This window comes from Platalea leucorodia, assembly GCF_965183815.1.
Source record: "Platalea leucorodia genome assembly, chromosome: 7".
NCBI lineage: Eukaryota > Metazoa > Chordata > Aves > Pelecaniformes > Threskiornithidae > Platalea > Platalea leucorodia.
Genome location: NC_138829.1, coordinates 56576604 through 56590007, shown reverse-complemented (window position 1 = coordinate 56590007; position 13404 = coordinate 56576604). Strand labels below are relative to the sequence as shown.

At 41.8% G+C, this 13404-nt stretch overlaps 1 protein-coding gene across 1 annotated transcript in view; it reads left to right on the top strand.

Annotated features, from left to right (window-relative positions):
* Positions 1 to 13404, top strand: part of OSBPL5 (oxysterol binding protein like 5) — a 140878-nt gene that overhangs the window by 115887 nt on the left and 11587 nt on the right. The window contains exons 9-15 of the mRNA XM_082317114.1: positions 2641 to 2860; positions 6306 to 6490; positions 7920 to 8001; positions 8617 to 8715; positions 9686 to 9782; positions 10737 to 10835; positions 12101 to 12198. Coding sequence (XP_082173240.1) covers positions 2641 to 2860; positions 6306 to 6490; positions 7920 to 8001; positions 8617 to 8715; positions 9686 to 9782; positions 10737 to 10835; positions 12101 to 12198 — 880 coding nt within the window. The remainder of the gene's footprint in view (positions 1 to 2640; positions 2861 to 6305; positions 6491 to 7919; positions 8002 to 8616; positions 8716 to 9685; positions 9783 to 10736; positions 10836 to 12100; positions 12199 to 13404) is intronic.

Genomic DNA, 13404 nt, shown 5'->3' with positions numbered 1-13404 from the left:
TCATTCACTCCCAGCTTTTGAAGCCTGGTCCAAATCCCATTGGAAGCCCCTGGGAAGTCTTTACATTGATTTTAGTTCAAGCTCATGGTGTGGCTTTTGTTTTTAGCATATCGTATGTATTCAGTGAGGATTCTGTTTGGAGGAATAGAAGAGCCTGGCTCCACTTCAACATCTCAAATTTGTTCCTCAGAATGAGGAGCATCTGTTTTCCCTTTAGTTCCCCAGAGCAGCTCCTTGGCTCTGGATGTGTTAAGTCTTGCCTTATTTGTGGCTGGTGGGTAATCAGTGCAGAGTTGGGCGGGATTTCATGTGAATTTAATTCCCTCTTGGACTAAATCTGAAATCCTTAAAAAATAATGGGGGGGGAGCAGAGAAAACTAAGAAAACAGTCATTTGCTCCACTGAAACCTCAAATAATTCCCAAATGTGAGGCAGGTGACACTGAAAAGCACTTGCTCTTCTTACAAATGTGAAATAGAAACAAGTGCTACTTCTCAGCTATGAACCATAGGCCTTATAATGAACTATTCTTTCAAGCATTTTTACCCCATGGAGAACACTTTCACTAGGTAAGGGAGCATAGCAACCACAGACAAACACTCACATATTTAGCTGATCATTGAAAAATTAAGAAATAAATTAGGTATTTAAATGATCAGCAACTAATACCTAATAACTTCCTGGACCTACCGTCCAGGAAGTATCTGTGCTGAGGAATCACAGGATAGTGTCTCTAGATAGCTCTCTCCTCACCTTTTTTTTCCTTTATTATCTTAAACTCATGCACGTGCTATACTCTGTGCTTCCAGTGTATTTGGTTATCAGCTATTACACTTGCTGGTTGCTAGCTAAAAAAAAGAAGTAACATCCTGGCACTAGAACGATGAAGGCACATAATGTCTAATAGCAAATTAGTAGTGCTGGAATATAGTGGTCGTTGACTCTCTGATCTTAGTTTTATTTTACAGTAAAACTGTAAATTAAAGAGCCTTATGGTTTATATATATATACATACATAGACATATATGCATACATACATATGTATACAAGTGGAGTTAAAAGAAAGATTTTCTAAAGGCACAGAAAGCTGTAGACGACACTTTCAAAAGAACTCTAGAAACTGAGCTTCCCCAGAAACTGAGCTGTGACTGTCACAGTATGGGTTGCTTGGCGTGTTAAAAATCGTGCGCTTATTTCAGTGCATAGTTAGAAGTTGAGATCTTCTGAAAAGCTGATGCCAGTTCTGTGTTCTGACTCTTCTGTTGTTTTTTTAATCTGGCTCTAACTAGCAATGCCTAATTATCTTTAAAAAAAAAAAAAAAAAAAAAAAAAGAGAGAGAGAAAGAGAGAACAAGGGATGAGAACTTTCAGCATTAATCTATAACCAAAATTGGAACATGCCCAGAATGGCCTGAGAAAAGGCCCATCATGGAGAGGCTTCAAGCTTGACAGAACACACCCATGTACTGAGAGAAATCTTGCTTTGAGAGGGAGATGGACTACAGGAAGTAACAAAACTCTTCAAGATCCAGGGCCTGTTTAGGTCCTCTGAAACTCCTTATACAGCTGGAAATCTTTTCTTATTACTCTATCCAAGAGCAATTTTGCATGAGGAATTGGGTGAGAAATTTTCAGAGGAAGGTCGAGCTGAGAAGGTTAGCACCTGAGAGCTAGACTAGGCCATGGAAGAGGTGATGTGTGTGTGAAGACATGTGTGAATAGGGAATACCGAAGCTCATGCTAAATATCACTTGAAAAAATGGACATGAAGTGAATACTTTTCAGTGTCTGACCTCTGGCCCACGTAATCATGTTTGCCATCTGTCATATGAACTGCATTTGTTTTTTCAAATGGAGATGCTATAGGCTACTTCAGAGAGAATTTTTGGCTTTCTTCTCATTCTCTAAAGCCTGGATCACTGAGCTTGCTACACCTTCCACACTTTCCCTTGGATGCTGTTATAATCTGGGTATTCTTCTTACATGTAATTGTCCAGTCCATGCTTTCAACTCAGTTCTTCCACACAGCATTATCTGGGGGAAGCACATTCCTGAGGTTAGTCTCGGGCGGTGTGTGTGTGTGCGTGCGTGCGTGTGTGTGTGTGTGTGAAAATAATTGCTTCTATTGATTTTTAAATTTGCCTTTTCTAGTGCAGGGCTGACTTAGGACCACCATCTGTTGAAATAAAGTAGCAATAGTACTGAAAAGAAAATGTATCCCATAATGTCGTATTTTTTCCATATGCTACAATCCACTGATTTGCTTCTGTAAAGGGAAAAATCTCTCCTGATTGACACTTCAGTTCTCTAATCAGCAGTGTACAGTTGTTAGTGTGTGCTCGGTATCCCTGCAGTATGTGGGCTCCCATCCGGAGCCAGCGGCAATTCTGCGTAAGGGTGGGTAAGTGGAGCTATGTGGTGCATTTTGCAAAATGCAGTTTGGAGGGGAGAATTTTGATGGAAAATATCTCACTGTTTCCATGATAAAAACCCTGCTATTCAAGAAATCAATGTCTTACACTCTCCTGGGCTGCACACCCTATTTTGAGTCCTGGGGGATGTTTTTACCTTATCTAAAAGGCCTTAAGTAATCTGGCTTTGTAAATCAAATTGAAGCAAGTAATGAACTGTGTGTTGCAGTTTGAATGAATCAGCCCTGGAGAACCACCACCATTTGGAAAATGATGCTTTTTCGGACAAATCCGAGAGAGACAACATAGAAGAGTCAGAGAACGAAACGCATGAGAACAGCCGGAAGACAAATGAAAGCGAGAGCGATCAGTCAGAAATCCATGGAGAGGTCTCTCCGGGAAGGAAAGGGACGACTTATATTGAACAGATCTATGAGGAATTTGGGGAGGTAAAAGAAAAAAATTATTTTAATCACTGCCTGTTTCTGTTAAAATATCTCTGTTCATAGTATTTGTCACTCAGCCTTTTAGATGCATGGCAGTTAAGAAGCAGCTTTGTGAGTTCCAGTGTTTTACAGATAAAGCAATGCACAGCTTTCTGCTAAATTATGTTGAATTATCATGTGCTCTAATAATTATGCATTATGAACAGCAGCTCCGCTACTGTGCTTTGGCGTGTTTCCAGCATCAGCAATTGCTTTAACCAGTTACTGCATTAAAAAGCTGCATAGAATTGGCACAGTGCTTTGTGGAGCCAGCAGGAGGGGGAATTATTATTCTGGGCATGTGTCCTGGCCAATTAGGATGCTCAGTCCTTGCGTGATACAAAATATGATACTTTCCCTTTTTCATTATGCATGGAACATCCTTTTTGTGTGTCCTAATGGAGCATTTGAACCACTTGATTCCTAAATGACAGTTTCTTGTAGGAAAGCCATTTCTCATGTCATTTAACAGCAGGAGGATGCATTTCTGTTCCATATAAGAGCCTTTGTTAGCTGGATGTCACTGTGACACCTCTGAGGAAGGCAGTGGTAGAGAGCTGGGGGAGCCAAGTGTGTTGGGTGAGAAGCAGTCCGGGCAGGCAGCAGAGGAGCTCTGCTCCAGTGCCACGAGGGCTCTGAGCACTCCCTTGCCTATTGCTTTGAACACGGAAGCTGAAGTCTTGTTGGTGCTTCAAAGAAAACCACTTTGCTAGAAAGCTGTTTCTTTCTTAGAATCGTAGAATCATAGAATCATTTAGGTTGGAAAAGACCCTTAAGATCATCGAGTCCAACCGTTAACCTAGCACTGCCAAGTCCACCACTAAACCATGTCCCTAAGCACCACGTCTACCCCTCTTTTAAATACCTCCAGGGACTCAACCATTTCCCTGGGCAGCCTGTGCCAGTGCCTGACTGCCCTTTCGGTGAAGAAATTTTTCCTAATATCCAACCTAATCCTCCCCTGGAGCAACTTGAGGCCATTTCCTCTCGTCCTATCGCTTGTTACTTGGGAAAAGAGATTAAGCAACAGCAAAATGAAGGCAAGCTTAATTTCTATCAGTTGCTTATTCTGAAATGACTTTTTGCCATGCGACAAACTTGTCCTAGAAATGTTGTTAGGGCAGGCTGATGCTTTGGTGTTTGAATGAGCCTTACAGGCAGCACTGATGTGTATATGTGGGTGTGTGAGTGGGAGAGATCTCTGCAGTTTTACAGTAAAATAAAAAAAGTGCAGTACAAACCAAATGGAAAGGACTAAATTTCTGCTGCAGAGTGACACTTTGTGTAGCGTAAAATAAGGCTTACCATAGTGTGGCTGCTCAGGCAGAGGCAGTGGGCTTTCAAAAAGAATTGCCATGTAGCCTTGGACAAGTGTTTTATTAGATTTCTGTTGTTGGCCAAGAGATGGGGCTGTTGTCACCTGGGGCACACAGATAGGACTGGTTGTTGAGTCTTATCCCACTGGTGACAGTAACATAAGGAAAAGCAGGTTGTATGCAATGACGTAGTTTGCTATCAGCAATGGGCGGAGATGTGTCAAGGTAAACACATGCCAGCTAATAACATCAACTGTCGTCTGAAACTGAAACTGCCGCCCCTCAGTCTGTGTGTGCAGTTCAGGTTTGGCAGGACAAAGGTCACAGATGCAAATTATCACTGTTAAATTTTCAGCTTGGCTTTGAAAGCTCATTTGAAAGGTGTGCACGTATGTACGTGCATCTGTATGCGTTTGAAAGGTGCGTGCTTGTGCATCTGACGTTCCAGCTTTGCCTTGCTTGCAGTAGGAATGGGAAGGTAGAGACAGGTATCGGAAGGACTTTGAGGTTGCAAAAGTTGGTCTAGAATATAAAAAAGACACCTCCTCAGTAGGCAGATTGGTAACTAAAAATCTTTTTTTTCCAAGCTTCTAGTTTTAACAAGTTATAAAAAAGGTTGTTGAGGATGATGTATTTTAGGGGAAAGCAAACCAGAAATGACTTGAAGTTATTCTCATCCTCCTGCACCTTCTTCTCCTTCCCTTTTCCTCCATCCCTTCTGCAGCGATTCATTCTGAGTGACACTTTATACAGCAGTTTCAGCATGGCATTAATTTATGTTGCCAATACACGCACACTTGAGAACCTGGATAAATAATGAAAGTTCTGACAGACCCATATGTATTGTAAGCCCTAGCTGACGCTGTGGTATTACGTTCTTTAGCGGTTTCCATTTCTTCTTGGAGGTTCAAGCTGTTTATTGCATCAGACTGTCACAAGAGGAATGGTATGATAATGGAAAAGCAATGAAATGAAGAGAGCTTTGTTGTTCTTCAATCTGAAATTCCCCTCAGCCTGCAAGCTGGACTTAGTATTTCTGCATGACTAGTAAAAGGGCTGATTGGGAGCCAAAAAGGTGATACCGGGAATGCTCAGGTGGTGAAAATGAGTGTTCAGTGATTTACACCATCTGCAAATCCTGTTGGGATATGCTGTGTGTCCTCTCCCAAACCAAAGTCCATTCCAGAAGTGGATCTGTGCCCTTTTTCTCATAGAAATCTCTTGCCTAAAAACAGTATAAAGCCCAAGTATTCTCTTTCATTGTTAAATTGTGATGCCTAGGATGCATTAAAATGACATTCCTGTTTGAAAATTTAGTTTCATTTTCTTTCTCCAGTGGCTCGTAAGGCCCATCCCCCATGTTAAACCTCATGTAGCCCCACTGAATGCAGAGGAACTACACAGTTACAGCTGAAATCACAACATAATCCCTGGCTTTTTTACTGTTACCTGCACTTCTGCTGCAAAGGGCACTGAGCAGCGTTGGGGGGTGCTGTAGTTTTTGTGCACGTTGCCTGGCAGCAAGGCCTTTACTGTACCTACACTACCAGTTTGTCTTATTTTGAACTTGGAGGACTACTTCCATTCTTTGTTGATTACTCGTTTATCTCCTAAATTTTTCTACACATATAATAGTAAATCTTACAGTCTCTCATTTGCCAAGAATGGGACTGAGGGGAGCTTCTTGTATGCATCCCACCAGGCTGCAGTGATGCTGTAACAGCCTTGGGCATGTCCACACCTCCCGAGGGACTGCAGTGCAGAGTCCCCTTGGTTAACGTTGGTCCAGGTTGGCCCATCGCAGTCCTGAGGTGCGTGGAGGCAGTGGCTCAGGAAGGAGCACAGCAGGGGTGTGCCCCCTGCCTCGTGCCAGCTCGCGCAGAGGCCCAGGGCTTTCTGTAACACTCACTTTAGTGCTTTGGGGATTCGGTCCTCCTGAGACAGAGCTGATGTCTCTTTGCAGTGGTGTAGCTGAGCATTCACCATTGTGCCAGGGCCAGGTATGCCTGGGTGAGCTTGGACCCTCCAGGTAAATGCACCTGCAAGAAATGGTTTTCCTGTTTCTGCCCTGAACTTTCCTTTTCCCATTGTAGACAGGTGAATCGTCTCAAACAGAAACAGTCTCTGAGGAGAACAAGAGCCTGATGTGGATCCTGCTGAAGCAGCTGCGGCCCGGCATGGACCTGTCACGTGTGGTGCTGCCTACCTTCATCCTGGAGCCACGCTCGTTCCTTAACAAACTCTCTGATTACTACTACCATGCTGACCTGCTTTCCCAGTAAGAAACATGCAGAGCGTGCCTGATGTGGGCACTTTTCTTATATTTGTGAAAATATGTTACAGTGTTAGCTTGGTGCTGCCTGGGGTGCATTTGTATGCTTGAAAGGCTCCCAAATAATACCCAGGTCGCTGAATTCAATGTAAATCAAGCCAGGCGCCAGCTGCAGTGACCTTTTAAAGATGGACTGCTGCCAGTGAGGGGCAAGGAAACAAGGGAAACAGTTAAACTCCAGACAAAACTACCTTTGCGCATGCACATGTTTGCCAGCATTGGCTGGAACTGATGGAGATTCAGCGCATGCCTTTGAGCATCTTGCAACAGAGCTGTGCCACCTTCTGGTGTACTCGTGTACAGAGGCGAATAGGGCAGAGAGCAAACAGAATTGTCAAGCACTTCTTCCCCCCAAAGCAATATAATTATGTTGGTTGATAAACAAATAAGAAACATCTTTTAACACCATTGATGAGAGACACCCGCTGGGAGCAGCAGAGTAGAAAATAGAAAATGTTACGCTTGCAGTTAGGACCAGCATTCTCAACGAGATACGCCTGGTGTATTTTAAAACCAGTGTGTGCAATATTCAAATGGCAGCACTAGTTACTCATGTTTATTCCACTGCCTCTGGGTAATTTTAGAATCATGGTATTTTCAAGCCTTGTTTGTGGTATTTGTAACATCTGAAGTTAAGGAAATGGTTCTCCTCAGTGCTGAGATCTAAGAAAACTTCAAAAGGTTTGGAGGTTTTGTTAAATAAACCTCTATTGTGGTATGGATGATCCTTCTAAATGGATTTTGCAAGAACTTACCCAAGTTGATTTTCAAATCTGACTAAATGGTTGGAAATACCAGGAACTCTATGTTTACTTTCCACTTCATCTTTGAGCGAGGAGGGGTTGAACGAGATGACCTTGAGAAGTCCTTTCCAACCTAAATTATTGTATGAAATCTCAAAGTACTGAAAGAGGCCATGTAGCACATCAGCTTTAAAGATCTTCTATGGAAGAGGGAAACAAAGAAAAAGAGAGAAAAATAGGATTGTCTTTGATTTTGGTGGCATGAGTATTATTGGTTTTATGACTCACACTGGACTATTAGCTGTAACTAAATGCTAGTGTGAGTGGCAGTCCCACATTAACACACTTGAATGTCCAATCAAACCTGATACACTGCAGAAATTTTATTAGGCTTTTTGCAGGAGCGCAGGGCAAGGGGTGCCGCTTTTTAAGAGTTTATATGTGTGTTGTATGATGTACATTACTAAAAAAGAATTATTTCTGTTGGCAGACACCTTTTTCACTGGCAGCAGCACAGAAGTTGATTCCCTTTAGTGCTGGGGAAATACTACTGAAATTAATGTTATTGTACTGGTATGAAATGAGTGTGATGTGTGAACAATATAAAGAGCATTTTATGTTCTGTCCTGCAGGGCTGTCCTTGAAGATGATCCATACAGTCGAATGAAGCAAGTTTTGAGGTGGTACTTGTCCGGCTTCTATAAGAAGCCAAAGGTAAAAGAATGCACGAAGCTGGGGTTGTAACGGACATTGAAATCTTCTGCTATGGTTGTGTATTTTTTCATGGCCTTTCCTTTGACACTTTACCTCTTCTATTGTTCAGAAGACTTTGACCATTACTTTTAAAACTGAAGTTGTATTTGGTTTCAGAGTAGATATGGAGTGGAAAATAGTGTTGATCAACCTCAGAGCCTTTGCACTGGACAGTTAGAAGGCAAAATTAGCCATCAACAAGTAACATATCCTCGGATGCAAGATTTTCCCTTTGCTGAAGGCAGGTCTCCTTTCTCTTTTCAGGCCTATTAGTACCATAGAGCCATATTTCCACATCATTATGCACCTGCTGCATATAGTAGCAGAAATAATAAAGTTTGATCATCTTGTAAAGCTTTGATCAGGCAGTATCAAAGATTAAGTTGGTGTGAATAGCAGATGAATCCGTGGCTCAGATTAGGAGGATATATGTAACCAGTTCTTCAGTTTTGATTCCTGTGATTGACTTAGCTTACAACATCAGGAAGAAAATTATTATGTTGTTTCGTGGCCATCTCTGTAGAGTTGGATTGCAAATCTTCATTTGTAGCAGGTTTTGATTGCTTTGTTTTTCAGGGAATAAAAAAGCCATACAACCCTATTCTGGGAGAGACGTTTCGCTGCTGTTGGTTTCACCCTCAGACGAACAGTCACACATTTTACATAGCAGAACAGGTGAGTTGCTTTGTTTGGATGCTCAGGTGTTGCAAACGGCAGCCTGCTTGCACCTCTGTGCATAGGAACACGCTGCTCATCTCACCGTAGGAGAGGAAGTTGGAGTTTTGTGTAAACATCCAGAGTGGGACATGGGGTAAACTAGCTGCTGATCTTTTTTCTTTTTAGATTTACAAAGATTATGTGAGCTTTTCTGGGCACTCAAGACTATAAAAGCAGGTCTCCCAAATATAACACTAGCCTCTTCAATAAAGACCTTTTCCATGGGATTCTGCCCTACTGTTTTCTTATTGTTAATAAAAAGTGGTTTGTGTTGCCTCTGTCAAAAGGGGCATAAAACACATAACAAAATCCTACCTTCCTTTATTTCTAAACTTTCTATAATGATTTTAATAGGAGTAAATTGAGGGCTTATCTCTATGTCTTTGGGGATAAATGAAGGGCAGAGCTCACAAGTCAACTGGCCTGACAAAATTTAGTTTGAGATTTACACTGTTAATAAGGGATCTGAGGACCATGTGGACTCGCTGTTTCACATACATGTTTTTCCTATTTAATCAGAGAATTTTTATTTTGTTTTATTTTATTTTAGCCACTGCATCCATTTTATGGAGGTTACTCAGATGCTGCCAAAAAGTTCTGCACTGTTATTTATTGTGTTAAAAATCTGACGGTGTACCTGTTGGCCTAAATTGATCTCAAATGCACAAGAACAAGAAAATACAGGGTGGGGGAGAAAGTTTACATATACAATGTTCTTATATAGAATGGTCTCACATAGAATGTTCCCTCCTTTAACATTGAGGTTAATGGTACGTATGGGGCTTACAGTACTCTGCTCAGTCCTGCGGCCTCCGTCTTGCACTTTCCCTACAGCATGTGTAGCACCGTGTGAGCCTGTGTATGCACCCACTGCTCTGCTTAGCCTGTGAAGGCTGCTGTAAATGACCTGTGCCTGTTTTTCGTCTAGGTCTCCCATCATCCGCCAGTGTCAGCTTTTCATGTCAGCAATAGGAAGGACGGATTCTGCATTACTGGCAGCATTCTAGCTAGGTCCAAGTTTTATGGTAAGACATTAAGCCGAGGCATCTTCCAGGTAACATCGTGGCATTGGTTTTGGTTTGTTTTTCAATCACTCCTGAGCGTATTGAGAGTTAAGAACCAAGAAAGGCTTAAGAGATGTGCCACCAAGACACCCTCATTCCTTGTCTTGGCTCTCCTGAGTTTTCCCCATTTCCACCATTTCAGTGGGGGTTCACGCTGATATTAAAAAAAAAATCAGATAGAAAAATTGACAGCTTTAAAAACATGGTTTTCAGAAAGCAAAGGTTCATAAGAGTGTAGGGGCAATTGGTTGTCAGACTACTTTGCATATGCTCACGGATGGGTCATTTTATAGCTATCTGATCATCCAACTGACTTTTGCAGAAGTCCCTGTATAAATGTAACCATCTAGTAGCTCCCAGATTTCTGAGAGTTCAACCCTAGAGTTTCAGAATATCCTCAGATCTTTTAATCTCAATGGAGACAGCACAACTGCAGGCTCTGAAACAGTGTTGCTATCTGAAATAGGTTTTTTGTTTAGACAAACACCTCTCAAGTACTGTCCTCTGGTAAATGTATTTGCCGAAACACTTGTAAATAGTCATTGCTGTCCTTCTGGCAATTTTATTTGTTATTTGGGACCATACACAATCAGAAAAGTTGTGAGAACAGGACCTGAAAAACTTCGAAGCATTGGAACTGCTTTCTGCATCCCACTAATGACTTATTTAATCTACTGCCCTTTCTGCAACAGGGGCTAAATGCCAGAGCAAATATGAGCCGTACATCAGAGAGTTGATTAGAACTGCCTGCCTCCAACAGTAAATGATTTGCAGGGTCCTGAATTATTAGCATTTCGTATCTCTTCTTTCACTCGTGACCTACATTTAAACGGAAATGTTTTTCTAAAGTAGGATGAGTGACCAAGTATAATATGCATTTTTTAATATGTATGTATTTGTTCTTTCAAATTCTAGGTAACTCACTTTCTGCACTGTTGGATGGGAAAGCAAAGCTTATGTTTCTAAACAGGGGGGAAGATTATATAATTACTATGCCATATGCCCACTGTAAAGGTAAGTTATGACTGTTCAAATAGGAAGCAAACAAAGAGAATAATATAATGGTATCTTACTGAATAACTTTGCACTGGCTCTCTTTTTCTCTCTCAAATACCTGGCACCGCAGGGACTGGTAATTCCAGGGAGCAGTTGCTCCACACATGAGCCATAGCACTCAGCAGAAGACTGGTAATCCTCACTGAAGTCTTTATGATTTGTCTGTGCAGAGCTGAGGACGGAATGAGGCCCATCTAAGTTAGTTTTAACACCATGTAGAAACAAAAAAATACTACGTCTATGCACTGCAGATAAAGTGAAGGTGGAAAGAATAAGAGTACATTTCTGAGCTTCTGAAGATAAAGAGTTTTTCTAATGTTAACACTGAAATTGTTTAATATATTTTCTGGCTTTTTGAGAATAAAGGAAATGCCTGACTTCTCTTCTGATTTCTTTGTTACTCTAATCATGATATTCCTCAATGTATGAGCTGCCTCAGTGAGGCTGATACCTGTTACTGTGTGGCTTTGCTCTCTTGAGCTGAATGTGCACTAAGGCCAGGAGACGGCTGCTGATTCACCGCCGTAACTTTGCATTTCTCCTTAGGATGCTAAGTGTCAGTGGCATTTCAACCACAGTGATAAAATCACTCCTGCAGCAGTTTTATCCAATTTTGGTTTTTGAATATTTTTTATTTTGGCATGTTGACCTCTAAGTTAATATTTATGGAGGGTCTAGCTACCTGAAAGCAGTAACTTCTGTAAATCGTGCCCTCTGTGAACTATTCCTGTGCATGAATCTTTTCCTTGCCAATTTTTCTTTTTCTGCAAATGACCTTTTCAGAAAATGGTAAGCATGTGTAAAAAGGAGTCCTCTATGTGACTGCTAGTCTTCCAGATTCTGCTGAATCCCCTTACAGCTCCTCTCTGCCCCATCCACCCTGTGAGAAGCAACTGGGTCTGTTTAAGTACTGGTATAAATGAAGTTGCTGGGCACAACTTTCCTCATTTTTCCTTTCCCACTTTCAGCTTGCCACAGATGTACTATTAGCACTTGTGAGTCGAGCTGTTTCCTAGCTGGTGTAATAAATAGGGAATATGGACTGAGGGGAGGATTCTTCATGCTTATAGTAAAGAGCCATTTCCTATAAACTTTGGTTTCTGTCTTTTCAAAACTTTAAGTCAAGCAGCAAATTTCACAGCGTGTCATCGAGAGCCAGTTTGAGTTGAGAAAGCAGATCGCTTCCATTGAGGCCTCTCTTAAGTCTCTTTTTTCCCTTTCAGGACTTTTATATGGTACCATGACAATGGAGCTTGGAGGGAAAGTTACCATCGACTGTGAGAAAACCAACCACAGGGCAGAACTGGAATTCAAGCTAAAGGTAAGAGACATTGTGGCCCCCCTTTTGAATGGGTCTCAGGCTTGCCCCTGCGCTCCAGGCAAGGTTTGACCATACACACCAGATCATTTATGTACCAGCAATGTATGCATGCGCCACAGGGTGGCCTACCCAGAGAGGAGGCATCATCCTGCAGTCAGTTTTGCCTAGTGCAACTCGATTTGAACCCCGGAAGCGTGAGTTTTACACATGACTTGTTCACCGCCAGCCAGCTGGCCACCGGCCAAACTCTGTTCTGAATGTTTGGCAATGACAGTGTGGCTTCTGTTTAGGACAGTACAGTTATTTTTGCTTGCAAAATGCAGCGAGGTGTACAAACTACTTTGAGGCAAGTTAGGGTGCGGATCTTCAGTATAGCTCTCCAGTAGCCATCACATACATATTCTTACCTGGCAGTTATTATAATGAACTGTACCTTGTGTTTCTCAAGGCTACAGGACCTTGCCTTGACAGTAGGGTAAGAGCCCATTTTCAGGCAGATAATTTTGAGTGGCTATCACACTGTCATTGCTTTGTACTGACTTGTTCATGTAACTATTCCCTCCCCTAGAAAGCCTGGTGATGCAAATTTATGGTATGCAGATAAAATGGAGACATGTTTGAGCATTCCTGTAGTTATACGTGTTAAAATCTGGGAGGGAAAGTGATGACCTGTAACTTTTCTTGGACAGTTAACTTGCTTTTTAAGGAGCATCCATTTCTCTTCTGTTCCAACAAAAAATTTCTTGCCTGGGCATAAAATGGAAGATAGAGAACTGAGAGCCTGCAGGATTTTAGAGTTGCAGCCCTAGCCAACATAAATGTGAGAGATTACTTGAGTTAGGAGAGTCTTTTGCAGAGCGCATTTTTTGGGGGGCAATAATAATTTTCTGTCTTTATTTGCCCTTACAAAGTGAACTGTTGCCCCATGTACTTCCTTGACATTTGCATATACTTGTCTTTAAAGCCTGTTCTTCCTATAGGCCTGATGTACTGTGCTGAGGCCAATGGAGTGTTGCCCTGACTTCGGTCAGTGTCATCTCAAACTTAGAAACACTTCAGAGCTTAAAATGCAGACCCTTCTTTTCTGGCTTGAAAACAATACGCTTAGTTCAAACATGACTCAGACAGGTCCCTGTGGCTCAATTATGTGCTCTGCTTTGAATATTTCTTAGCCACCTTTTTTAGTAGAATTGTGAGAAGTTAAAG